The sequence below is a fragment of the Natator depressus genome, chromosome 21, assembly GCF_965152275.1.
Source record: "Natator depressus isolate rNatDep1 chromosome 21, rNatDep2.hap1, whole genome shotgun sequence".
Taxonomy (NCBI): domain Eukaryota; kingdom Metazoa; phylum Chordata; order Testudines; family Cheloniidae; genus Natator; species Natator depressus.
Window position 1 is genome coordinate 12,832,464 of NC_134254.1, and position 27,980 is coordinate 12,860,443.

The 27,980-nt window shown below is 47.1% G+C and overlaps 1 protein-coding gene across 2 annotated transcripts; it reads left to right on the plus strand.

Moving 5' to 3' along the window:
- Positions 1 to 402: 402 nt before the first annotated feature.
- Positions 403 to 19,743, plus strand: KCNA10 (potassium voltage-gated channel subfamily A member 10). Of its 2 annotated transcripts, none has more exons than XM_074936003.1 (2): positions 403 to 511; positions 18,119 to 19,743. In XM_074936003.1, exon 2 carries the CDS (start codon positions 18,193 to 18,195, stop codon positions 19,741 to 19,743), a length of 1,551 nt encoding a protein of 516 aa, XP_074792104.1. In that variant the 5' UTR covers positions 403 to 511; positions 18,119 to 18,192. The 2 variants fall into 2 exon arrangements, with proteins under 2 accessions (XP_074792104.1, XP_074792103.1); XM_074936002.1 differs by lacking the exon at positions 403 to 511 and adding an exon at positions 8,532 to 8,622.
- Positions 19,744 to 27,980: the final 8,237 nt, after the last annotated feature.

Consider the following 27,980-nt stretch of genomic DNA (forward strand, 5'->3'; position numbering starts at 1 on the left):
GGAAACTGGCTGTGTCGCCCCCTGTTTATGGATGGAAAAACCGAAGGACAGAGGCGTGAGGTGACTTTCCCTGAGATCACAGTGTCTGTTGTAGGGCTGGAAAACAGAATCCCAGTCCCCTACTCTGGTTCCCTTTCCCCTGGGCCAACCTCCCTCTGATGTCATGCAGCTCCTCTGAGGAATCCAGTGCAGATGGCTGCAGGCTCTGACAGATGGCTCCATTCCCTGTTCTCCTGACAGTGCCGAAGCTGGGTGCAGTGTCTGTATGAATTAGAGGCTGGGACATACATCCCTCTCCTGCTAAGTTACCTGGAATCTGAGAGGGGACCAAGTCACTGTGATCGAATGAGGTTTGCGATCCGAATCCAGACTTCCATGGGAGTCTCCATCTAGCCCAGTATCGTCTCCAACAGTGGCCAGGACCAGCACCTGCTGATGAAGATGCAAGAACCCTCCTAGTGGTCAATTATGGAATAACCAGCTGATGGGAGTTCTTTCCTATCCCCTTTCAGTGAGTGGTTGCCTCATGCCCAAAAGCAGGAGCGTTTTAACCCTTCTGTTTTTTAAACTACCTAATCTAAAGGTAGATGATGTTCCCATTATCCTTATGAAAGTCTCATCCTTATCTGAATTCTATTAAGCTCTAGGATTCATCGATCTCTTGTGGCAATGAGTTCCTCGGGCTAATTTTGCACTGGGTAAAAAAAAAACATTTTATCAGTTTTAAAATGTGTTACCTTTCAATGTATTGATTGTCCTTATGTTGGGATATGGCAAACAAGACAGTTTGATTTACCATCCTTTCTGTATCATTCATATATGACCACGCCATACCATTCATATATCATCCGAATGCCATTCATTATTTTGTATGCCATCACAGGGATACAGGCTAGCTAGGCATTTGAGAGCTAATCCAAACTAGAATCTAAGGGTTGGAAAGACCTACCTTATTAGATTATCTAGCCTGTCTTTCTGACAGTGCATGATTGTTCCCTAGTTGACATATTTACTGCCACAACAGATCTGGGATGTTTGGATAAGAGTTTTTGGCTGCGGCTCATTTTGCCTGACAAGTTCAAAACTGGAGCTGGCCAGGCTGTCCGATGTTAAGGTGACATGGCTGGTATTTAGCTGGGCTGGGGCATTAGAAGGATGGTCTTGTGATTAAAGTACTGGACTGGGGTGCGGGTGGCAGGATCAGAAATTCTCAGTTCATCTCCTGGCTCCGCTATAGACTTCTTGTGTGTCCTGGGGTGATCATTTAATCTCTCTGTACTTCGGCTTCCTGTCTGTGAAGGAAAGATAATCATTCTTCCTTTCTCTCCCCTCTTGTCTCTTCTGACCGCAAACTCCCCAGGGCAGGCACTGTCTCTTTTACTATTTGTACTACTGTCCTAGGAGCCATGGGCCGAGACTCCATTGCGTTAGGTGCTGTACAAATGCTCTCTCTTACTATGAGTCTCGTACTGTGTCCAGTAGGGGTGCTGATCTTGGTTGAAGCCTCTGGATTCTATTACAGTTGGTATAAATGCAGGTGATGTTTCTGTCTGCTTAAACACTGCATGTGATCCTGCAGCTCCTTTCGGTCCTTTCCCATACAGAAACAGTTATACGAAAACTCTCACCTCCCCACCTCCCATTGTCCTCCAATCCTTCTTAGTTTTCATAAACGCAATTGTGCTAATGACATTTCCTGACTCCCTTCCTTGCTTGCACACCCTCCGCAGTGACTTGCCTGCACCCTGTGCTGTAAGCATTGGCTGCAACTTTAAGGGATCTAATTTCCAGAAGTACTATGCTTAAGGGATAGGTGATGAAATCCTTTTTCGATGTGTAATTACTTATCTAAGGGGAAATGCAATAGCATCCAAATCACTAGGTGGTGACCTTCTGTGTCTTTTGCAAATACTCATGCAGAGCATTTGCTTTCTACATCTCTTGGCAAAAGGGGGGGGGAACCCCTCCTGTCTTTTAAAGAGCCACCCTGGGCTTTTTCTCATCACTGACTCATGCGCGAATAGGCATTGCATAGTTTTTCCATATTCCTTGTGAAGTTTTAAACGTATTTTGGTCACCACAGCCTCTGTGCACCCTTAATTTTTGGCCATCTCTCTTTTCATTATCTTCTTCCTTACTAAAGTAGATTTTTCTGCCATCATCATTCTGTAAGCCTGGCTATAAATTCAGGTTGTCTAATATTTTGTTTTAAGCATTATTCTGTCTTTAAAATTCCTCGGGTATTTTAACTATCAATAAGCAGATCCCTGTATGGGGGAACTCTTGGTTTTACATATAGCTTAGCTTCTCATAGCATTGCAAAGCTTTGATTGTATGTATAATGACATTATCAGAGTTGCCAAGCAACTGGACAAGTACATGTTCAAGAGTGACAAGTGGCTCATTAACAAAAGGAAAAAGAGGTTTAAATTTCAACAGATCAAAGCCCAGATTTTCCAAATGTGGCCTCTAGTTTTGGGGGCAACTTCAATTTTTGGGACACCTGATCCTGATTTAAAGGGGTGCTGAGCACCAGCAGCTCCCACTGAGGCTTGTACACGCTCAACAATTCTGGAAATTAGGCCAGCAATTACAAAGTTGGTTGCCTAAAATTAGGCATCTAAAACTATAGCTAGCCAGCTGGCCTGATCTGCAGAGGTGCGGAGCACCGATAACTAAATCTGGGCATTAAACGTTTCTTCTGTCCTGTGATACTTTTTGAGGTTTTTTTTTTAAAAAAAAGGGAAGAAAAGAAATTTCCCACCCCCAGCAGGACAAAACCGAGACCCTTTACAGTTTTACATACCCACACACACGAGAGAAAGAGAGACTCCCCTCGCTCTCCCTCCCCCCCTCCTCCTCCATAGACTGGTCTCCCACCTGACAGATGGGAGACCCAGGTTCAAGTCCCTGCTCCAATGACTATTTAATTGGGCATACAAAGTGGAACAGCTCCAACGGAAGAGACTGAGACCCACCCCAGAAGAGACTGAGAGACCCACCTGAGGGCTAGGGAACTTCCCTGAGATATGGGAGACTCAGGTTTTAAGTCTCTGTTCGGTTCAGATGTAGGGATAGGTCTGCACTGTACTGCACACACCCAAAACCCAAGGCAGCAAGTCTCACAGCTTGGGTCTACAGACCCATGCTATAATTAGCCTTGTAGATGTTCCAGCTCAGATTCTGAAACCCACCCCAGCCTTCAGAACCCAACCATCTACCTGGCTGTTCTTAGTGCCGGCTCTGATACTAACTGATGCACATCCCCACCCCCCAAGTGTAGACATATCCAGGCTCAAGTTCTTGGTCTAAACCAAGCAGAGCAGGGACTTGAACCTCAGCTTCCCACGGGCGGGTCTTGACCACTCAGCTATTGGCTCTGGTGTCTGTGCGGCCTCATTTAGATCAGGGACTTGAACCTGGGTCTCTTACCACCCCGCTGCCAGGCTGTTGGTTATTCTGAGCTCTCCTGTGAAAGTCAGCAAAGTGTGTGATTCCTGTATTCCTCGCATGCACGACACTCCCGCTGGAGCCAAGAGGGAGACGGGTGCGAGCAAGGAATGGAGGAACAGGCCCTCTGTGTTGCAGTCTGTCCCCTATCAAAGCAGATGGAAAACAGATGGCTGCAATCAGTTGATTAGTTCTTTTATCTCCCCAGATGGGGGGGCACTCTGTGTAGCCAGGCTTGACTGCAGCCCTGCCTGGTGGTGGTCAGTTCGTATCCATCCTCTTACCTCTTTAAGGTGTAAGTCAGATCTGGTATCAGCTTCATGCACTATGCTTGGGAGGCAGTATCTCCTGTGATTCGAGCCAACTTTCCCTCTGGGTGGAGAAGACCATCAATCACCTGTGAGTCTGCCCCCTCGCATGCATGCCGGCGATGAATTTAGGGCCAAATTCTTCATTGGAATTAAATGCTGCAGCTCTGATGCTGCTGCACCAGTTTACACCAGCAGAGAACCTGGCTCAAGACACTCCTGGCACCCCCTGAATGGTTTGGTACCATTATTATTTTGGGATACTTAGAACCAACCAATCATCTGACAGACCACTACAACCCTTCCTTGGTCACCTTTTTGTCCTATAATAGCCTCCAAAACCCGAACAACTCATGGATTCAGAGGCCAAAAGGGACCATTTGGATCATCTAGTCTGACCTCCTGCATAACACAAGCTATAGAAACCCACCTAGACATGAAAGCTCCCATAATTTCCCTTTGTGCTTCCAGGGCTTTGAACAGGACTCCGTAGCATCTTCAGCAAGAGAGCCAAGACAAGGAGCCAGCACCCTGTTCTCAAGTAGTGAAAGCAACGCATTATTGACAGCCTGCTGTCTATGGGACCACTGCACGGTGCAGGAGTTGTTGACAGGGGACAGGAATAATAGAAGCATATGCAAGGCCCTGTTCTTTACGCTATTGAAATGGACAGTGTTTGTTACTGTGTAATTGCTGAGAGATGTTCAAACTGTCGTCGCTTTGATAAGGACATCACCAACTGGTATGGGCTGCAGGCTAACTTTGGGCTGGGTTGGTTTCCATATCCTTACACCAGGCTTCTTTTCTGCCCAGGCCCCTGGAACAGAAAAATTATTGTGAAAGAAAATAGTGGACGGAGTTTTCAGAAAGAGGAGCCTGAACTGATCCTGCAAAACATGCACATGGCGGCAGAGCGTGGGGAAATGAGCCTGCAAAATATGTTGCTGCATGAACCCAGTGGGCAGCAGTGCATGGAAAATATACAGCTGCAAGCACAAAGTGGATAACTGTGCATGGACAATGTCCTGGTCCTCTAACCCGGAGCGTGGAACTGTGGAGGAGACTACGCGTGATACTTTTCCTCACCTTCTTCTCCCGAGCACAGCATTGGCGTAAGGCACGCAACGAAACTTGGCTGGTGGAAGAAAGGGCTTCACTCCAGATACCTTTCAGTGCTCGGTGTGGGCCCCTGGGCTGGTCAAATGCTCCAGACTCATGAGCATTCAAGTCAGCTCCGAATGGCTGCTCTGTGCAATCATGTCCATGCCTCTTGTTCTTCCCTCATTCACAAACATCCATGCTAACAGGTTTGCATGATATTTGGATGTGATTTATCTCTGTCCAAATATTCTTCTAGGAAGGTGAATAAGAGCGTTATTGGGCATTCTCCTGTTGAGAGAGAATCAGCTATCCAATCAGGGAGGAAAAAGAACATCAGGGGACCAATGAACAACCTAAGGGAATAGCCCACGAGTGACCTCATAGGCTGAACTTCATTGGTGTAAATGATTCATACAATTATTAATAACAAATGTATTTTAAGAGTCAACGTCCATTTTTAAATGATTCATTACTAGGAATAAAGGGCTAAACTTATTATTAGCATTAGAGAAGCAGCCAGGACCCCCAGGGAACCATATTGCTATACAATCCCTGAATTAACAGGCAGTGACCCAACCCAGGTCACTCATGGAATCACTGGTAGAGCAGGGCTTAGAAGCAAGGTCTCCTGATTGTTAGTCTTGTGTACTGATCACTGAACTATGCTGCCACTCAAGTTGCTTGTTAATGTCCAGCGTCAGAATTGATGTTCCCTACGCCAATGCACCGATTCAGTGACAGACCTGTGCATGCAGACCTGGCTGCTGGGCAGGGTTCCCGTATCTGTACATAAGGCCGATACAGATCCTTTTCTTTCATGGTTTTAGAACAGCCACGGGCCAAGTTCATCCCCTGGAAGGTTGCATCACTGTGTGGCGAGGGGCCTGCTTCTTGCAGGCCTGGAAGAACAGATCAGAGCAAAAGGAAGCTCAGGAGGAGGGACAGGTCATCCAGACCAGTCAAGCCGTGCTGTTGAGGCTCTGTCTTCCCTCTCAGTCCCTGCTTTTTTACAGTAAACTCCTCCTCCAGCTTCTTACAGCGGGCACTTCTCTGCCCCCATCTAAACCCTTGGGAGGCCCCCAGGGGATGACCTGGGCTTCTACAAGAGGTGTTACAAACCCCCCAGAAATAAAGGATGCAACAGGCAATGGAAGAATGGCTGAAGATTCCATCAGAGTTCTCTTCTGTTCTATGCAGATTCTTAGACCATGCTCATCACCGTAGATTTCACTGCCTGCCACCGGTGCACTAAGAGTTAACAATGTTCAACACCTCTGATGTCATATTAATGACATGGGTGGGACCAAAAGGATGCCAGGAATCTGGACTTCCTTTCATTCCTTGGAGGCGTTTCGGGGAGTTAGATCTGAATCCTCAGGTCCAAACGTGTCTCTTGGGTTTGGGTTTTAGGTTGAATCCAAAGTCAGAAGGAGTGGATTTTCCAGAGGCAGTTAGTATTCTGCTGAAATCCCCTGTGATCAGCTGATTGCATAAGATTTCTGCTATCTGGGGCTCAAATCCTGTGGTAAGAGCGTGTGAGATTTTGGCATAATAGGACCCATGTCCTAGTAGCCCTGAATCAGCTCTGGGGATGTATTTATTTATTTATTTATTTTATTATGCATTGTGGTAGCACCTGCGAGCCCCACTCACAGACCAGGACCCACTGTGCTAGGTGTTGCACAAACAAAGAACAAAAAGAGAGTCTTTGCCAACAAAGAGTTTACAGCCAAGCTAAACCAGACACAAATTTCAACACGCGCTCACTGAAATAAATAGTAGGATTACAACAGATATAGGTAGGACCCTGATAAAATAGAATTTGGGTCTCAAGTAATAACAATACGTAGCATTTATATGGCTCTTTTCATCTATAGCTCTCAAACTGCTTCACCAAGGTGGATAAAAGTTATTATCCCCTTTTTTATAGGTGGAGAAACTGAGGCAAGAAAGGCAAAGTGACTTGTCCAAGGCCACACACTGAGTGGCAAAACCTGCAGGTGACATAGGTAACAAAGATTAGAGAAGGCTTTGGGGAAACTTAGAAGGCTCTGACAAATCTATGTGAATGGGTAGTATGGTAAGGATGCAGAGGAAATGCATCATCGACAAATTTGAGATAAGATCCCTGTGAAGAAAAGTAAGAGCAGCTCGTGTACATTGCTGGATTCTGAATTCACTGTAATTGCTCAGGAAAAGGACCTGGACATCATTACCTAAGGCTTCATGAATACCTCGCTTACCGTGCAGCAGCAGTCAAGAAAGCAATGGCCATTTAAAGATGCATGAATAGACAATACCAGTGAGAATATTATAATGCTGTTGCAATTAATCACGTCATCAGCACGTCATCAGCTGGAATCCTGTGTTCACCCAAGCTCCAAAAGGAGACAGCAGACGTAGAAGTTGTTACGAAAAGGATTAGAGGCCTGGACTGACTTCTGAGATTCGAAAGCTTGGGACTGTTTAGATCACTGAGGAGAGATTAAGAGGGGATGTTACAATACCATGAACAATGAATTCACCCCTCTCTCATAGTGCAAAACCTAGGGGACGTTTCATTCATTTGAAAGGCAATCAAAAAGGATTTTAACACAATCCATAATTAGCCAGTGGAACTCTCTGCCACAAGAAAACATCAAAGCCAAGAGCTTAGCTGGATTTCAAAAAAAAGACTGGCTATTTATATGGATAATGAGAACATCCACGGTCACATTTGATAGGGTCATTCAGTTATTTATTTATTAATAAAGGCTATAAACCCTCCTGCTTTGGGGCAGCAGCCAAAGTGCTGCTTGCGGACAGGCATTCGGAAGACAACGTCCTCTTATGAGCAGGTTATTTCAGAGTCACCTACTTCGGGGCTTATTGGCACCTTCCCCTGAAGCATCTGGCCCTGGACCCCGTCGGAGACAGGAAACTGGACTAAGATGTCTGATCCGCTGGGACGATTCCTGACTCACAGGGAGTGTAAACAAGACGTGTTTAAAGGACCCTGCTGTAGCTGTGGTTGCAGACGAGAGGTAGGCGCCTCGGCTGTAACATGCTTCTTGAAATGATCTGAGGGCACCCTTGTTTTCCCCTGTTAAGACTGATCTATTTTTTCTTTTTTTAATAAAAAGCCATATTCTGTCATGTAAATCTCTCTTCTGAAGTCAATGACTGTGTCCTCCTCCCCTCCCGCCTGCCAACCCCCAGCTCGCAATGTCACAGGCAAGAATTTTCCACTGTCGGTAGAGGAATATGGGGTGGCATTATCAGGGATTATACGGAGTATCCGAGAGAAGGCCACGGCCCTGTGGCTGATGCCCTGTTTCATTCTAAAAAAGGTTGATTTGCTCTGCTGCTCTGCTGGTGATGAGCAGAACAACCCGGAGGACATCATACACAGCGGGGCTTCAGTAGAAAAGTATTTGTCACGGAACGGGAAAGTAAAGGTGCAGCAGTGCGGAATGAACGGGATGAGGCCAACAAGTGACACGGATGCAGCATTGGAGTCCTCTTACCTGCTTTCGTTTTTCGCGGCGTTTCCCCCCCACGTCGCTTTCAGATGCAGCCTCTTCTCCACCCCAGCCCTCACCTGCACTTTCATATGCCAACGGCTTTCAAGCACAGGATCAACAAATGTGTTCCAGCTCTCGCTTTCCCTGCAGGCCAAATCCCCAAGTCCTCACCACTCTCACTGCTCCATCAGTTTGGGCTACATCTGATAAAGTGGCACTTGCTGCTCCTTTTGTCCCAAAGAGACTTTGCAAGGGCATGGGTGAGTCATCTCCCCCTCCCCATCTCTTTCTGTATTCAATATTTCACTTTACAGATGCAAAGAGCTTTGGCATTTCTCTGCCTTGCGACGGTAAGTCCTAAGGTGACCGTGCTGTTTCGGGGGTCACAGGCAAAAAACCCCAACAACAACAAAAATCCTAACCATTAGTCTAAGCAGCAGGGGGAAAGTCTGCTCAGTGCATGTGTTTTTTCAGTTTGATAACTTTGGGGGTTTGGTTTGGTTTTTAATTGCAGCAAGGGTGAGCAGTCATTCCTGTTAAAAACCGTAGCGCTAAGCTGGTTGGAAGCATAAATGAATTGAATGTAACTATTTCCGCTGCTGTGTTTTGAGGCTGGGGAGGGAGAGGTGAAATGGTGACATTAAACATACTAATTTGCCAATACCATGTGATGGAAAAAACAGAACCTATCTCTTAAAATGACCTTTATCTTTTTCCCCACCCCAGCTGGGGATTTAAGATAAAGAGTATTAGTAAATCAGATTCCAGGAAGCAGATGTTTGATGGTTTAGGAGGGAAAAAAAGAGACAATTTTCAGGTTCTGATCACCACTGAAGCCTAAAGCATGTATTGTATAAAGTGGCTCAATTTCTCTTCATTATGTTTTGTGGCATTGGAAATACTCTGTTTTACTGTAATTTTATTTATGAGTGCTAGACAGACAGACATGAGCGGGCTATCTGAGCACTGGGCTGTGAGCCAGGACTCCTGGGTTCTGTTCTCTGAGTATGCTGTTCAGCCCTGATTGATTCCCATTGGCCCAGAACCTCAAAGGTACTTCTGCTCCAGTGGAAGTTAGGAGCCTAAATACCTTTGAGGACCTGGGCCATTGTGTCTGATTGACACTATCGTTCCTAGGCATGCAGAAGAAATGCATCATGTAGCCAACTCTGCTGTCCAATAGAGGGGGAAGACGATAGAAAGGGGTGCCAGGATGGACTGTAATCTCGCCATCCCCCGGGTGCACATAGGGGAGAGAAGAAGTCTTTTGCCCTCCCAATCCTTATTACTAGGGCCATCCACCAGGTGTTCCTGAAGCCCTCCGTGCCTCAGTTTCCCCATCTGTCAGAGGGGAGGGTGTGTGTGAGGCTTGGTTGATATGAGCAAAGTGCTTGAAGGATGAGAGGCGGAGGGCCAAATCCTGCTCTCGTACGCTGGCGCAGTCCCATAGAAGGGCACAAAATTGCACTAACACAAGCGGGGCTGCACTGGCTGAAGGTAGAATTTGGCCCTATATATTTTTAATAGGGCTTTGTCTGCCTGCTATTCATATCAGGCCCTGCAGTATTATTCCACCAATCACATGAAGTGAATTTTCATGCCACCTACTAGAACCAGCAAGGGAAAGTGGCGGAAAACTTAAACCCATGCACTCAGCATAGCTCACCAGCAATCGGCAGCTACAACCCTTGTCTAAGTTTCACCTACCATGGGGAAGCCTGGCTCTGCATTGAAATGTTAACGGTATATTCAGATCTTCTTCTAAGGTCATAAAGACAGAGAATAATATACAGAATGGGTAAGGCAACACACGGTCAGTGTATCTAAGGCCTTTCATAGCAAGAGTTCGGAACTCTCATGAAGTATATTTAATACAAGGATTAGCAAGATCACCTCTCAGCACATACTTAGTTATCCCTGGCAATTGGCATGCTTTTACGAGCCACTGTTTTTAAAATACAGGCTGTGGTCTCTCTTCTTCCTCTCCTTTTGGATGGTCATTGGGTTCTAGCAATGGTGAACGTTATGATGATTAAGTTTGACATAAGACACCTTCCAAGCTGTTGCATGGATTTTGCTTTCCTTTAAGGGTGGTATTTTCTTTCTGACACCTAAGCAAGGTGAACCAATCCTGCTGTCAGTTACACTGGTGTAAATCTGGAGTATTCCCCGGACATCCCTGGAGTGATTTTATATTTACACTGGGGAAGCCAATAGCAGAATCTAGCTGGCTGATATTTTTCTAAACAGCTAAACTCTTTACTTTATCTAACTTAGTGAGGTGAATGTAATACTTTCTGATTCAATGGGGTTTAGGGAACAATCAATTTGCTTTGTTTGACCACTTCTGCCATTCACTTTAAATTTCAGGCTCCAGAAGCTGGTGGTTTTTCGCTACATCCAAATTTGATCAGAGTCACTCACATTGCCACCTGCCTGTTGTTATGTCTATTACAGTATTATTATCTTTATAAATTGTATTACCGTAACACCTAGGATCAGGGCCCTCTTGTATGAGGAGCTTCACAAACACAGAGTAATGAACAATCTTTGAGCTTACAGTCTAAATAGACAAGACAGACAAAGGACGCCTTCTTAGCCCCATTTTACAGATGGAAAATTGTGACACAGAGAAATCTGCTGACTTGTTCAAGGTCACATGGAGTCTGTGGCACAGCAGCGAACTAATCCCAGATTTCCCGAGTCCCATGGCAGTTCTTTAACCGGTAGCCAGTCCTTCCTCTGAATTTTGTATAACATTCCCCTTTAGTGTAATACAGGGTCTTCCGCATCCTAATGCTGGTGCCCAGTCACTGGCTTGGCTCTCTTACATGAATCCTGGCAAGAAAGCAGAAGCTCTTTGCATAAGGGAAAGCTATGCATCAAGCTACTGATGCACCCAGACCTGCAAGTAGCTGGGAGGAAGATGCCCCCACAATCTCACTGTTGATATTGGGCCAAGAATATTCTTTAACGTGTTGTTATATGTTGTTAGTTGTTGTTCAGTGTGTTGAAAACCAGGGTCATGTGTTTTTCTTTCTCGAGAGCTGGGTGAATAATGCAGAATAGTTTCCAGAGATCTGTTCATGTTCTAAAGGGATTTCACTCCGTTCACAATTGCTCCCCTTTTGCGTCTGATTTCCACAAAGCCTGGCCAGACTTCAGTTTTCAGAGGATAGGTGGGAACTGTCACTTCCTTGCCAAAAGGTGGGGTTAACCGTAACCACACCCGCATTCAATTATGGCCACAACCCCAGTCCTACACATTCCCTCCTCCACTCCCTACACACACACACACAAATCTGTACGGATTCATTTCCATCCTGTTCCCAGGTGCTGCTCCTTTTCACAGCTCCCCGCCTCCAACTTCGAGGCAGCTGCTGCCTGAGCCAGCTACTTTTGCTGCTCCTAGGAAGCCTCAGAGGGCAGGAGGGAGAAGGGTGCTGCAGGAATCCCAGCTTCTGAGGGGGAAGAAGGTAACCTTGAGCCCACTGATTTTGATTGTCCTGGAGGAGAACCGTGGCACCAACAAGTGGTCAGGATCTTGATTTTATTTCTCAGCAACCGTCAGCCCTTTTGCAGCACCTTTTTGTATGTCTTTTTGCATGTACAGCACCTGGTGCAGTAGGGCCCTGATCCCTGATTAGGGCCTGTGTGTACTACAGCAATGCAAATATTAAGAAAATCATCCACCAGACCAGCACCTCTAACACAGTAACACACACTTCCCGGGGATACTGAACCATCAACTGCTCTTCTTCTAGCACCCTGTTGGGCTAACCCAGCCCGACCCTGTGCTGTGGCTCATGTGATCTAATGGGGTCACACAGCCCAGAGTAGTATGGCTGAAAGTACAGGAGTGGGCTCCCAGCATCCTCCATGTCACGCTCTCTTAATCACCCATCATGGTTATCTGCTAGGCAACCAATCTAGGCCAAATAGGAACTGAGATCTGAATTTAATTACAAAGCCAGATGATTCAGGACCTATTCCTACTTTTCCCAGTGATTTACTTGAGATTTTCTAAGGCACAAGCCAAAAATACAGAGGCTGGATCCTCAGCAGTTTACACCAGCTGATTTACAGCAGTAGAGGATCTGGTCCAGACAGCTTTCTACGTCCCCCAATTAAGTTTGCAAACAGATTAAAGCTTAGAAACTTCTGAGTCTCAAGTGACTCCACTATCCTTTGCTTCTCTTAAAAAATTAACTGCAAAGGGCTATCTAAAAAGGGCAAATCATAGCCAGAGGAACAAACATCTCGCTATGCCCCCAACCACTTTTTCAATAGAATAGCCTCAATGTCAAGCATGAATCTGAATCAAGCCCTGCAGTGGACTTCTGCTCCCATCATGCGCTGTACAAAATAACTGCCCACCATGAGCAGCAGAGATCTCTGGCTGGTTGAGGAATGGGACAAACCCTAACCCTAGCCCTAACCCTAACCCTAGTTAGAAGCCATGATACAGCACAATGACTTTCATCCCGGAATCAAGATGATCAGAGGATGTTTTTGCTTCTTTGTTTTGTTTTTCCCTCAAGAATTTTTCATGTCCATTATTTTTTCCCTGAAATTTGTCTTTGAAAGGTTTGGGGTGCATAGAAAAAAACCCAAAGCTAAATTTTTTCTTCTCCTTCTGGCAACTGAACCCTGCTCAGTTTTAATTTTTTCAACAACCTCCTAAGTTTGTATTTTGTGTGTGTGTGGGTGTTGGTGTGTGTGTGAGAGAGATTTCCCACAGAAATTTCTGCTGCCGTGAAAAAGCTGTTTTCTCTTGAAATTTTATTTTTGTTCAGCCCTAACTATGGGCCTACTCTAAAGCTCATGGGAGTCCATTGGAGCTTTTTCATTGACTTCAGAGGGCACTGGATCAGGCCCCAGGTACCTTATAAAGTGGCACTCCTGAAGCCTCACATCTACACTGCTGTGAAGTATAATCATCTCCATTTAACAGGGGGCTAAACTGAAGCACCAAGAGGATACGGCTAACATTGTCCAAAGTGTCTCCAGTTGAAGCCAGTGGGAGTGGTAGCTGATCCTCTTCTCTGAAAAGTCACGTGCTAGACGGACACATTGAGTTGGGATTCAGACAAGTGGGGAATTGAAAATTTCAGCCTAAGTGACTTACGCAAGGTCACACGGCGAGATAGTGTCAGACCAAGAACAGAAGGCCTCATCCACTGCTCTAGGCGTCTGAGGACACTGCCTCATCTGTCCTGGCCCATGCGGGGTTTCAGAGATTTCAGACTGGGTGGTGTCAAACGAGTGGTCGAGGTTGAGGGTATGTCTTTGCTAGAAACACGATAGCAGCAGCGCTGCAGCGGTGCCAGTGTAGTGTAGACGGGGGTTTTCCATTGTTGTAGTAAATCCACCTCTCTGAGAGGCAGTAGGATGATGAAAGAATCTACAGTGGGTCTTAGGTCAGCTTAACTACAACTCTCAAGGGTGCAAATTTTTAACCCCTCTAAGCAATGTAGTTAGGTTGACCCAAGTTTTAGGTGTAAACCAGGTGTGAGTAAATAAAGGGGCGAGGCGTAATTGCTTTGAGATGATGGTACCAGTGCAGATATTAAGCATCCTTTCAGCACTGATAACCATGAGATCTGTAGGGAAACAATGTGCATCAAAGCAGGGGTGCTGATGCGCATCACAGTCTCCTTGGGGAAAAGCCAACCCCTAACTATTGGAGTGTCCGGAGGAAACTTCCACTAGGGTCAGGTGAGCTCAGAACTGCCTCTCACAGGGTTTTTCATTTCCTAGGTGGCAAGTAGTGCTGATCACTGGTCCCCCAACTAAGCAAGTCCTATGTTCCACTCCCTTTGGCTGTTGCTGCTTCATTCATACAATTCTGCAGGATGTTGGAGGGAGTTAAGCACATTCTCTAATCATAGGATTTCCCTTGTCTGCTCCCAGCATCCAGACAGGCAGATGTGGGCATGAGGAAGGCAGGGTGGGTAGGGTGCTAAGATTGCAGCCCTCCAGCTAGAGTATATGTTCACTGATTTACACATGCATCCATGTGGTTAGTGCTCCCTCTATGAATGGGTAAGGAATCACAGGAATCTGAGAGACATTCATGCCTCACAGATGCATCAGAGGTAGTTCTGGCTGATCCTGTTTGGGAAAAAGAGACAGACAGATACTAGAGGGGGTAGCTTTAGAGCTGAATTTTGCTGTCCCAAAAGATTAAAATCAGCATCCAAAGATGTGGGTGCTGATGTTTCCTTTCTCTTTTGAAACCAGGAATCGCTATTTCCCACTAATAAACCCCATTGTCAGCCACAGGATGCAGATTCCCAGCACCAAAGGGTTAAGGAGGGCGCACTCTGCAGAGCCGTGTATCAGGGTGATAGCTGGGGACTGTGACACCCATGCACAAAGAGCAAAGTATGTTGCCACTAGCACTGATCCTGCAAGGTCCTGAGTACACTAAGTGGACGTCTACACTGCAAAGAAAAACCTGCTGTACTGATTCTCGAAGCTCAGGTCAATTGATCTGGACTTGCAGGGCTCAGGCTGCAGGGCTAAACACAGCAGTGTAGACATTCCCACTCAGGCTGGAGTCTGGATTCAGAGACCCTCACCATGTTTCAGAGCCCATGCTCCAGCCCAGCGGGAATGCCCACACTGCTGTTATCAACCCCGCAGCCCAAGCCCCGTGAGCCAGAGTCAGTTGGCCTGGGTTTTGAGAATTGGTGCTGTGGGTTTTTCTTTGCAGTATAGACATACCCTCATTAGTTCCCTTTAAAGCCAGTGGAGTGCTCTCAGTGCCATGCAGCATCAAGCTAAGTCAGCTGTGAGTTTAAATCCAGTCAGAGAGCTATTGGGAACTACAACTGGAGGTGAGCTTCCCAGAGGTCCCAGGGCAGTCTTTGAGACTGGATCTTGAGTCATTAATGCTCCTTCACTAATAATTCCTTCTCTGGTGCCTTCCAGTGGAGGCTTTATTTTATTGTTATTTGCCAGGCATTGTTATTTGCCAGGCATTGTCATTTAGAAATTCTTTATTTTTATTATTTCTATTCCAAGATCAGAGCCCCATGGTGCTCGGTGCTGGAAACACACAAACTAAAAGAAAATCTCTGCCCATAAAAGCTTACAATCTAAACACAGAAGACAAAGGACGATTTATTATGCCCCTTATACAGCTACAGAGCCAAGGCAGAGGATGGCCCAGTGGTTACTGCATTAGCCTGGGACTTGAGCATCTTGGATTCAATTCCCTGCTCTGCTACAGACTTCTTGTGGATCCTTAGGGAAGTCACTTAGTCTCTTTGTGCCTCAGTTCCCCATCTGTACAGTGGGGATAATAGCACTTCCTGCAATCACAGAAGATTATGGGGATACATTAATTAAAGATTGTGAGGCATGGGAGCTGGAATTTACATTTCACAGGAAATTCCACAATTTTGAAATGTGCTTTTGGCCTGAACTGGAATGAAACCAAAGAATTTCAAAATTTTCCACAAAACAAAATTAAACATAAAATTAGGGTCAATTAAAATTTTTCCTTCCAATAAAATCAAAGTGTTTAATTTGGATTTTTATTGTTGTTGTTGAAATTGATAGGTTCCCGTGGACAAAATTGATGTGGACAAAACGGCGTTTTCCAATGGAAAAAATGTTCCATCCAGAAATGCCCGAGCAGCTCTCATTGTGAGTACTGGGGCATCAGATAAGTATGACAGTAGAACCTCACAGTTACGAACACCTCGGGAATGGAGCTTGTTCCTAACTCTGAACAAAACATTATGGAAAAAGAAAAGGAGTACCTGTGGCACCTTAGAGACTAACAAATTTATTTGAGCATAAGCTTTCGTGAGCTACAGCCCACTTCATCGGATGCATTCAGTGGATGAAGTGAGCTGTAGCTCACGAAAGCTTATGCTCAGATAAATTGGTTAGTTTCTAAGGTGCCACAAGTCCTCCTTTTCTTTGTGCGAATACAGACTAACACGGTTGCTACTCTGAAACAAAACATTATGGTGGTTCTTTCAAAAGTTTACAGCTGAACATTGACTTAATACAGCTTTGAAACTTTACTATGCAGAAAAAAAATTCTGCTTTGACTTTACTTTGTAGTAGTTCACGTTTAACACAGGACTGTACTGCATTTACTTTTTTTTTTACCTCTGCGGCTGCCTGATCGTGTACTTCCGCATCCAAAGACGGTGTGTAGTTCACTGGTCAGTTCGTAACTTTGGTGTTTGTAACTCTGAGGTTCTACTGTATAGATAAATAAGCACCAAGGGTAGAATTTTCAAAGTAATTTAGTAGTCTAAGGCCTGGCTGTGCTTAAAAGTTTTGCCAGCGTAGCTTCATCAGTTAGGAGTGGGGAAAAAAAATCACCCTTCCTAACTTACGTAGACAAAAGCCCCTGAGTACACACAGTTTATACCAGCAAAATAGTGCTGATGTAGCTTATTTCATTCTGGGAACTGCTATAAACTATAACGGAGTCTCCACTAGGAGGTTTACCAGTATAGTGAGATCAATACAACAAAGCCTCTCTTGGGCTGACAAGGCCCTAGTCCCGTTGACTTCCACTTAACTGCTTCTGCAACTTTTACCCGGGCCTGGGCTACACGACACCAAGCTATGCCGGTGTGGCTATTTCGGCCAGGGGTGTGAAAAAAATCATCCCCCCTCGCTGACAGAGGTAGGCCGACAAAACCCTCGGTGCAGACGCAGCTATGCCAAGAGGAGAGTGCGTCTGTCAGCTTAGCCAGCCTCGTGCAGGAGGTGGTGTGCCTGTGCTATCGGAAGAGGGCCTGTTGGAACATGCTCCCTCTGCCAGGGGGCCATGCTGGCAGAGCCTCTGTAGTGTAGACATGGCCCCAGAGAGATAAGTGACTTATCCAGAGGTATCTAGGTGCCTAACCCCCTTGAAATCAATGGGAGTTAGGTGCCAAAATACCTTGGAGGACTGGGCTTGAGTGACTCAGGGACTGGTAATGGGATAGGGAGCTTCTCACCTCTAGCTCATGTGGCCTGGGTCTGTAACCGCTGGCTGATGAGAAATGAGTTGGGGGGGCTCAGTGCAGGTTTTAATGTGATGTGTGTGCACATTACCACAACAGCACCCCTAGAGAGCCCACGAAGGGCTGAACTTTCCTCTCCTAGCAGTGCTCCCACTAGGTCAGGGATGAGGCATACAAGAGCACTGCTCCTGGGCCTGGCCTATCCATAAGAGAGCTTTCAATTCCTGGGGTGTCAGTCTGGCACCTTCATCAGGTCAAATTGGAGGCTGGGAGTCAAATCCTGGGCATTGACGTCAGAGATACCAGGATCTGGGGCAGTGTCTCTCCTGGTTAGATCTCAGGAAGCTGCCAGTCAGGACACCTGGGTTCTTTTCCAGGATCTGCGTCTGTCTCACTGTGACCTCGGAGGCACTGGTTGTGAAGCTTCGTTACCGTAATTAGTGTGTGCAAATCACTTTGAACTCCTTGTTGGAAAGGGACTAAAACATTGCAGGGAGAGGGGGCTGCCAACCAGGACTCCGGGGTTCTATCCCAGGCTCTGCTACTGCCTTAACCTTGGGCACTATGAGCTGTATTGTGAGGGTGAAATGCAATAGTGAATGCATGCAAAGTCCTTGGTTGAAAGAGACGATGAAAGGATTATCACTAAGTACAATTAATTTTTGTTAAAAAAAAGGTTATCCTGGTCTCAGATCTATTTTATTCTTTGCATGCAAGGAGGAAGTGACACACATATACATAATTCATCTCCGTATCTCTGTCTGTTTGCTTGCAGATCATCATAGCGTGGGAAAGATGCAAGCTGCCGGTATCTGACCCCGGGATTTATGCTGCTAATCTGATTACTGTATGATGGAAGTGTCCAGTTGGAAGGAGATGGAGGTGGCACTAGTCAGTTTTGACAACAATGATGAGATAATGGAAGATCCCTGTTATTCAAACGACTTCAGCACTGCTGCCCAATTGCAGAAGGGACACCCCAGCTGTGCCAGCCTCTTGCCCCACTGGAGAATCCTCCTCAACAGTGAGAACACCAACAATGAGACCATTTTCTCCAAGTTCTCTGCCGAGTTCGGTGAGCACCTGATGGGGGAGCGGGAGGGCATGGACGAGGGTGAACAGAGAGTCATCATCAACATTGCTGGGCTGAGGTTCGAGACGCAGCTCAAAACCCTCAATCAGTTTCCAGAGACACTACTCGGGGACCCAGAGAAGCGGATGTGCTACTTTGACTCCATGAGAAACGAGTATTTCTTTGACAGGAACAGGCCCAGTTTTGATGGGATCCTCTACTACTACCAGTCCGGTGGGAAAATCCGGCGCCCGGCCAATGTCCCCATAGATGTCTTTGCCGATGAAATCACCTTCTATGAGCTGGGCAATGAAGCCATGGACCAGTTCAGGGAAGATGAAGGGTTCATCAAGGACCCTGAGACTCTTCTGCCCACCAATGATTTTCACAGGCAGTTCTGGCTGCTGTTTGAGTACCCCGAAAGCTCCAGTGCGGCCAGGGGCGTGGCTTTGGTCTCAGTCTTGGTCATTGTCATTTCCATCATCATCTTCTGCGTGGAGACCTTGCCCGAGTTCAGGGAGGAACGGGAGTTCAAGGTCATCAAGGACGCTGCTAACAACTTGACCAAAGCCAACCTGGCCCCGAGCACCTTCACGGACCCCTTCTTTGTCATAGAGACAGCCTGCATCATCTGGTTCTCGTTTGAGCTCTTAGTCAGATTTGTAGTCTGCCCCAGCAAGGCTGTGTTCTTCAGGAACATCATGAACATCATCGACATTGTGTCCATCATTCCCTACTTCGTGACCCTCACCACTGAGCTGGTCCAGCACAACGAACAAAATGGGCAGCAAAACATGTCCCTGGCCATACTGAGGATCATCCGCTTGGTCCGGGTCTTCCGCATCTTCAAGCTCTCACGGCATTCCAAGGGCCTGCAGATCCTGGGGCAGACCCTCAAGGCCAGCATGCGGGAGCTGGGCTTGCTCATCTTCTTCCTCTTCATCGGAGTCATCCTCTTCTCCAGCGCCATCTACTTTGCGGAGGTGGACGAGCCACAGTCTCATTTTTCCAGCATCCCTGATGGGTTCTGGTGGGCTGTGGTGACCATGACAACGGTCGGCTATGGAGACATGTGCCCTACCACGTTGGGTGGGAAGATAGTGGGAACTCTGTGTGCTATTGCGGGGGTGTTAACCATTGCGCTTCCTGTCCCAGTCATCGTCTCCAACTTTAACTATTTCTACCACAGGGAGACGGAGAACGAGGAGAAGCAAATTCTACCCAGGGAAGTGGAGAAAATACTTACCAGCCTGGCTGCGGCCAATGGCAGCATGGAGTCCTTGAACAAAACCAACGGGGGTTGTGACCGTGACATGCCCAGGAAATGATGACAGGTCATGGGCTTGAAGGGACTGCCTGGTATCAGAATGGATTTGATAAATGAATGGGGTGTAAACCATCTGCACTCTGTAATTTTTTTAAAAAACACAGTATGCTTTTTTCTTTTTTGGTAAACATTTTGCAGTCCTCCAATTTCCTGCGGCCGTTCAAATAAACATGGTCTTTTATCTCTCCCCTCTGCCCACCGACCTGTTTCATTATCCGATGCTCAGCATTTCGCTCCTCTGCTTGGGAACTGAAACTTGTTTCAGTGAGCATGTGGTAGATAGTAAAGCTAATACCAATCTCTTTTCAGCTGTAGATCTCAAAGTGCTTCTCCAATGAGGTCAGCTTCCTTATTGCCAATTTACAGACAGGGAAACTAAGGCCAGAGAGGCAAAGTGACTTCCCCAAGGTCACCCAGCAGGGCAGTGGTAGGAATAGAAAACAGCTCTCCCGAGGCCTAGTCCAGTGCATGATCCACTGGGCCACGCTGCTGGAATGAACAGCTATGACCGTAACAGGGTCGGCCTTAAGTGGATGGATTCTCAAAGCACAGAGGAACCTGATTCTTCAATACCGTACACCTTAGGGCTGACTCTCCACCGGCTTGTAAGTTTTGTTGTTGTTCACAGCTGTGCAAGGTGGGTATAAAGAAGAGTGCTGTGATGGGGCACACAGGCCCCATACCAGTCAGGAGAGGCGTAACAAGGACTTCTGGCCCCATCTGCCTCCTGCTACCCTACTACACCTGCAGCAAATGTCAGGTGTGGAGAGAGGTGTTAAAAGGAGAAGGCCCAGCTCAGTCTGAGACTGACCAGGAAGCAGAGCAGAGCTCAGCTCTGCTTCGCTTCTTCCTTGGTGAGGGACGTCTGGTTTCAGCCAACAGTCAGAGAGAGCTTGCTGTCTGGACAAGCCCTCCCAGTGGATGGAACAACAGGGCCTGGGGAACTTGTCTAAACAGGCTGGCTGTCTGAAGACCAGCCCCGAGTAGAGGGGTGGCGCCCAGCTGAAGACTCATTGGACAACCCTAGTTTTGAGTTTGTAGCTTTTCTTTTTGTTTGGACTTTAGTATTCCGGAAGGGTTGGGATTCAGGTGCCCTTTAGCCGGAGGGCTAAAGCATCACTACATTGGACCTGTGAGAGGTGACAACTGATCTTCGGAGACCCTGTAACAAGGTGAGGAGTACCCTGTCGGGCCACAAGGGGGTACCATGGAGAAGCGTTGTTGACTGGTTAGAGCACTAGCTTGGGACCTGGATTCAGTTCCCTGCTCTGCCACAGATTCCTGTGTGGCCTTGGGTGAGTCATTTAGTCTCTCTGTGCCTCAGTTCCCCATCTGTAACAATGGCACTGCCCAGCCTCACAGGGGTTTTAGGAGGATAAATGCATTAAAAGATTGTGTGGTTCTCCGATGCCACAGTGTTGAGAGCATGTAAGTACCCAGGACAGAAAAATTTAGAATCCTAGAAATGTCAGCCTGGAAGGGACCTCAAGTGGTCATCTACTCCAGCCCCCTGTGCTGAGGCAGAGCCAAATAAACCTAGACCAGCCCTGACAGGGGTTTGTCTAACCTGTGCTTAAAAACCCCTCGGTGATGGGTATTCCACAAGCTCTGTGGGAAGCCTGTTCCAGAGCTTGACTATCTTTGTAGTTACAAAGTTTGACACAACAGGTTTCCATCAGAAAATACAGTTTCGTTGAAACAGAAACATTTTGCAGCAACATGTCCGTTCTGACAAAATTTTCGATGGGAGAAAATATAAACCAACCATTTCAACCTTTATTTCATTTCAGTAATTTAAAACAATACGAGTAAATGTTTTGGTGTTTTCATTAGTTTTGTTTTGACTTTTATATTATATCAAAATATTCATTGCAATATATATTATATTTAATACTATGTATAATTGAATTTTTATATCATAGGGTTTCGACATTATAGAAATGAAACGTTTTGATGTTTCCACATTAGAATTTCTGTTCTGAGGTAACTTGCGAAATTTTGACTTTTCGTTCCAATTGGGAACGAAAACCAAATGGATTGGTTCACAAGCGACTGTTCTCATTGGTGGTTCTGGAAACATTTCTATTGGATTTGGGGTTTTACAGAATTTTTCTTCACAACGTTTAAAATATGGGATAAGTATAAGTTGACGGTATCACTTTGGGGCCTGATCCAACCCCCTAGAAATCAAGGGGAACCTTTTGACTGGGTTTTAGCTCAGGCTCAATGAGATGGGTGCTAGCACCAGTCGGGGCCAGTCCTCAGTACGTTAGGTGCAGGTTGATTGCTGAGTATGCTGGAAACTTATTATTTACTGTTGTGCCTAGAAGCCCCAGTCATGTCCCAGGACCCCATTGTGTCAGGTGCTGTACGGGCACAGAACGTTAAGACAGACTCTGCCCCAAAGAGCTTACAATCTAAGTTGAATTCTGTTATGGTGCTATGCCATTTCTTGCCACTTGCCCCATCCCCATTTCCGTATTCCCAGTTCTCCTTTTATCTTCCGTTCATTTTTCTTTTACTTCCTTTCTTTCTCCTTCACCCCCTTTATTATTTTGCATGCACCCTCTGTGTGTCTCTCTCACTCACTCCCCATCTCTCTCTTTTCCTCAGGGCCTCCATACTCTCAGACTCCCCGGTCTCTTCCTTGCTTCTGAACTCTGGACCAGATCCTCCATGCAGCAGAGCTGTGACCAGCGCAGGATCTGGGGTAGTGGAAGGGGAAAGGTAGCCCTAAGCTACCCATATCCTCAGCTGAATCCAAAGCCTGTGAGCGGCTCTAAGTTACTCTGTAGAGAATAGAGCGGAGCAAATAATTAATTTTTAGGCTCAGAGGCTGAACTGGTAAGCCGGTTTGGTTTAAACTGAAACTGATGGGGTTTTTTTTCCCATTTTTTTTTGTTTTGGGTTGTTTTCAGGTGTTTTGCCACCCTTTAAAACAACAACAACATTTTTAGCCAGAACACTTTTTAAAAATGAAAAGTTGAAATTTCAAAATGCCCGAAATGAAACCTTTCTAAATGAATCAGTAGGGCTGCTACCTCTGAGGTACAAACCCCAGGACATCCAGGACGGTCCTGAGCCCACAAAATGGGACAGCTGGCAGTGTGCATTGAGTGCCCTCACACATCTCCCAGGGCAGCCACCTCCCAAGCGGGACAATAGGTGTGACCCTAAGAATTGGGCCCAATGGAGTTATTCCCGATTTACTCCAGGGGGAGTGAGACAGGAATCAGGGCCGATGGTGTGACTCCTGATGTAAACTGGGATGAACGAGAGCAGTCGGACCTGCTGATTCTGGTGGGTGCACGCGTGGTTGCGGGGGAGTAGCTCCTCAACTGTTCTTATGCTCTTGCTCCAGAATTAATGCTCCAGTGTAATTCTGTTGCTTTTAGTGTGAAAGCATAAGGAAGCGACGCTGGTGCGAGGCACGCCCTGGTGAATCAGAGATGTGACAGATCCGTTAGAGGGCATTAGCTAGCTGGTTAAATTAAAACACTGCAGCTCTTGCGTGAAGATCAGTTTGACAGACATAACTGGTCCATGTTAAGGTGCGTCGTGTGGCTGGCATGATTGCTGATGTTTCTGGGCCAGAGAGGGAGGGATGTTTTAGGTGAAAATTCAGCAAACAGGCAGGCACAAAACAGGAATTTCTCAGCATACCCAGTTACCCGACTACCTTGCCCCTGGCCCCTGGGAAAGCATCCATGGTAGGAAAAGGTGCAAAGCTTTCTTCTTTAGCACTACCGCCCACTGCTAGCAGAGGCTGGAATCGCACTCTCTGTGCTCCTGAGAACAGAGTATCCTCCCAAGGGTGCAAGCCTCCGCAAGGAGTGGGGAAGGGGCAAGGTTAGGGCAGAGCTGGCTATCTGCAGAAGGAAGCACACATTTGCACTCCCTTTGGGGCTGGTGTTGGTGTAGAGTCCCCACTTCCCTGTCTTGCAGAGGGTAAATGCTTTACAAACACTTATCTGGAGAGGTGAGTGAATAGAATCATAGAATATCAGGGTTGGAAGGGACCTCAGGAGGTCATCTAGTCCAACCCCCTGCTCAAAGCAGGACCAATCCCCAACTAAATCATCCCAGCCAGGGCTTTCTCAAGCGTGACCTTAAAAACTTCTAAGGAAGGAGATTCCACCACCAATAGCACTAGCCCCATTACCCAGATGGGGTCACAAAGGCACAGATGGGGGTCACACGGTGAGCCAGGATTGGAATCCAGAGGGTGAAATCCTGGATCCTGGAAGTCAGTGGGAGTTTTGCTGTTGACCTCAGTAGAGCCAGGATTTCACCAAGTATCTCCTGGCTCCCAGGCCCAGACCCACAAAAGGACTTACATGCCAAACTTTCTGACAAGCATGGGGCTTAGGACACACCCCTTTCCTCAGCATCTCCCACTGGATAGCTGAGATGACTCCACAGATAGCATCCTGGCTCATGTGAATCCCCTTCGTAGGTGCCTGTCTCTCCTCACGTGTTGTATAGGGGTCCTGGATAGCTAACTCAGGATTTGCTGATTCCACTGCATGGCCAGGTACCTCAAAGCTGAAACTTGCAACTCCTTATTCCTTTTGTGGATTTGGCCTCCCCATCCAGTGCTTTCTTCATCATGAGCCTCTTCCTTTTCCAAGATGTAGCTGGTAACCAGTGCTACTCTGAATGCACCTCTTCTGAGAGTCAATCAGTGCAGCTGGTTTCAAAGAACGCTTCCTTATTTCCAAGACTCCGTTTTCGACCTGGGGGTCTGGGAAGCCCCAGTGAAAATCAGGGGAGGTTCAACAGGCTGCCCTGTGAAATGTCAGCATGTGACACTCTCGCCAAAGGCTTATCTTCCCTGGAGATTTCTACCTTGAATTAATTGATTACCAGTCTGGATACTCTGCAGAAGTTTGTTTCAGGTGATAGATATTTGCGGTTTACCTGGCCTGGGTTGATCCCTAAGGTAAAGAACACTGTTTGTAGCCCTGATCAAATGTGTGCAAATTATCCACAACTAGTCTTCACAGATGCATTGCATGTCCTGAGATAACTGGCAATTGGTTAATTTATGCTAAAAACTCCAGTGTTGACAGATCCATAGCAGTGTTTCCTCAGGAAAAATCAATTGCCCCGGACATTGTTCACCAGGGACTGTTCTGAAGCCCAAGGCAGAGACCCCTCATTACCCCTGTTAGCATAGAATGGAGGAGAGAAAAAAACTTGGAGAAAGAGAGCACCCCAAGAAAAAAAGCAATCCTCTCTTTATTGTGTAGCACTATAAGACGGTCATTTCTGCAGATGGATCAGCAGTGGCATGTATGCAGCTGGGCACATCTGCAGCACAGCTGGGTCTTGATTGGAGTACAAATCTATCCAGCTATCAGGTGGGTCTGTGGCAGGTATACACCCTGCCGCCTATGCAGAGAGGACTCCGCTAATGCTTCTCTGTTCGGCCCCAGGAACTGGAAAGGTAGGTATACAATTTAGGAGCCCGATCTGTGGTGAATAAAGTCGGGGTGCTCTAGCATTGCACTCTGATGACGCAGAAGGTCATTAAATGGGCAAGGCGAGAACAGCTGCTCCTGCCAGAGCTGTCCTCTTAGTTCCCCAGGTGCTAACAAAACAGCAAACCTTTTGCTGAGGAAATGTATTTGCTCTGATCTGGAGGCCTGGTGTTGTAGTTGGCCTCCACAGTGCGGTCACTGTCTGATCTCATGACAGAGGGCACGGGCTATTTTGCTACAGATAGATGTCACAGTGGCTGTTTCATGTTCCAGGCAGCCAGCTCAAGGGTGAAAAGACAAGGATACCTTCTGCCTGGCTAATGCCCAGTGACAACGTGAACGACGAGTGATGGGATGAGAGAAGCAAGCGCCTTTAGGGGTGACTCTAGCATAGGGGTTCTCAAACTGGGTGTCGGAACCCCTCAGGGGGGTCACAAGGCTATTACATGGGGGGTTGCAAGCTGATAGCCTCCACCCCAAACACTGCTTTGCCTCTAGCATTTATAATGGTGTTAAATATATAAAAACGTGTTTTTAATTTATAAGGGGGGGTCGCACTCAGAGCTTGCTATGTGAAAGGGGTCACCAGTACAAAAGTTTGAGAACCAGTGCTCTAACGAGCCTGGAGTAGCATTGTAGGAAAGGGGGCAGAGGCCCATTGGCTTTAATTACCCGAGAAGTGCAATAAACTTTCCTAAAATGCACTGCCTGGAGTATCTCGCTGGGATGGTGGACTGGGAGTTTAGAAATTGAACAAGGATGTTTAGGGCTTGATCAGGTGTGGTGCTCAGTGGCGGGTGCAAGACCATCGTACCAGGGAGGCAATGTGTGAGGTCGTAGGCTAAATACCAAGGCTGGGGTTGTCTCCAAGAGCTCAGCAGAGCAGGGACACGTGGGGTGCTGAGCACTCTTAAACGTCCGGCCTCCACTGTGGATGCCGATTGTGTGAAAATCTGTCCCCAGGTGTTGTGTCTGCACTGAGGGATAATCAGTCAGCACCTACTCCCCTATGCTCCTGGAGAGAAAAGGGGTGGGCTGTGGGTGTGGCCGGGGAGAAAAGGGGCGGGGTGGAGCGCAACAGAAAAGGGGTGAGGTATGGGTGTGGCCAGGGAGAAAAGGAGTGGGGTAGGGTGTGGCCATAGGGGAAAGGAGTGGGCTATGGGTGTAGCTGGGGAGAAAAGGGGTGGGGGTGGGGGGTGGTTGGGACAGGATTAAGCAGAGTCCTCATCCAGCTAATGAGAGCTCTGTGCTCCCTTTCAGCCTCACTCCTATGGCGGCTGGGTCTCCACGTCTCGTAGATGAAGATTCAGGGAGGCCCTGCACTCCAGGTCCTCCTCATCCCTGCTTACCTCATGTTGATCCCGTCTGCACCAGACAGCTTCAGTCCCTTTCTGGGCTTTGCAGCCAGTGGTGGGGCATCCCTGACGGCCACTTGGGACATTCCAGCCCTTTTTCCTTCTGCTTCCCAACCAAGGATGAAAATACAAAGGTGAGAGGTACAGTTTAGCCCCCGTAACAGTGCAGGGGAATGCGCAAGAACCAGTCTCCTCTTCTGAGCAGGGATCAGGCTCCATCCTATCACCACTGGGCCCCCATTATCATAGTAACTGATCACCTCATACTCCTTAAAGTATTTATCCTCTTCGGGCAGTGCTGTTATCCCCATTTTACAGATGGGGAACTGAGGCACAGAGAGACCAAGGGCCAGATTTCTAAAGGAATTTAGGTGCCTGTCTCCCACTGATTTCAATGGGAGTTAAGTGCCTAAACACCTTTAAAAATCTGGCCCCAAGTGACTTACCCAGCCTCCTGCAGGAAAGCTTGTGGGAGACCAAGGAATTGAAGCCAGGTATCCTATGTCCCCGCCTATTGCCTGAACTGCTGGGCTGTCCTTCCTTTCCTGACCTTGCATTCTGGGTAAATACGACACTCAGAACCCCACCAACTGCACTGGCCAACTTCGCACTCAAGGTCTGAATTCCGGATGGGAGAATTGCTTGACACTGACTCCTGGCTGACTCTCTGAATAACCTGATTTATAACCTGAGCCAGATCAAGCTGGCCACGGCATGCACGAAGCAGTAGACTGCTGGGGCAGCGTGAGAGCATGTTAGCTTACACCCGGGGCTGTAGCCCCACTTGTTCTTTCCCTCTGAATCTGCGCACTCTGAACAATAGCGAGAGGCGCCAGGTGAAAATAAGGGGATGGTGCAGAGGACTGGTACTGGGGTCTGGAGACTTCACCTCTGGTTATTACTGGATGCCTGTTGAACAAAGTGGCATCTGGTGCTGGTGCAAAACCAAAGTTCCCAGTCATGCGCCACCCGCTCCCATTTAGCTCTGATGCTGGAGTGAGAAGGGAGTCTGACCAGACTGTGCTGCAGTTCAGCAATCTCAGTTGGCATGCAGTCACTTAGGGATATTGCTAGCTAGCGTAAGTTAGAGCAGACACTAGGCTGCTCTAAGCTATTCTGCGAATAGGGTTGACACAGAAGAGGCCATGAGGATGGCTCTCCCCACAAACATCTTGCATCCAGCAAGATCTCAGTGGAGGAAAGCGATTGCTCTGTGATGTTTTGGGGGCATTTGGGGAAGCATTCAAACTTTTGGACAATTCCCCATTATTCAATCTGGGCTCTTGGCTTTTCACTTGCACCTAGAGCTGAAGAGAAGAAGCAACAAAGAATTGGGGGCGGGGAGCACCACCAACTGACAGCTGCTATAAACAATGTTTTGCACCAGGGAGAAATGATCT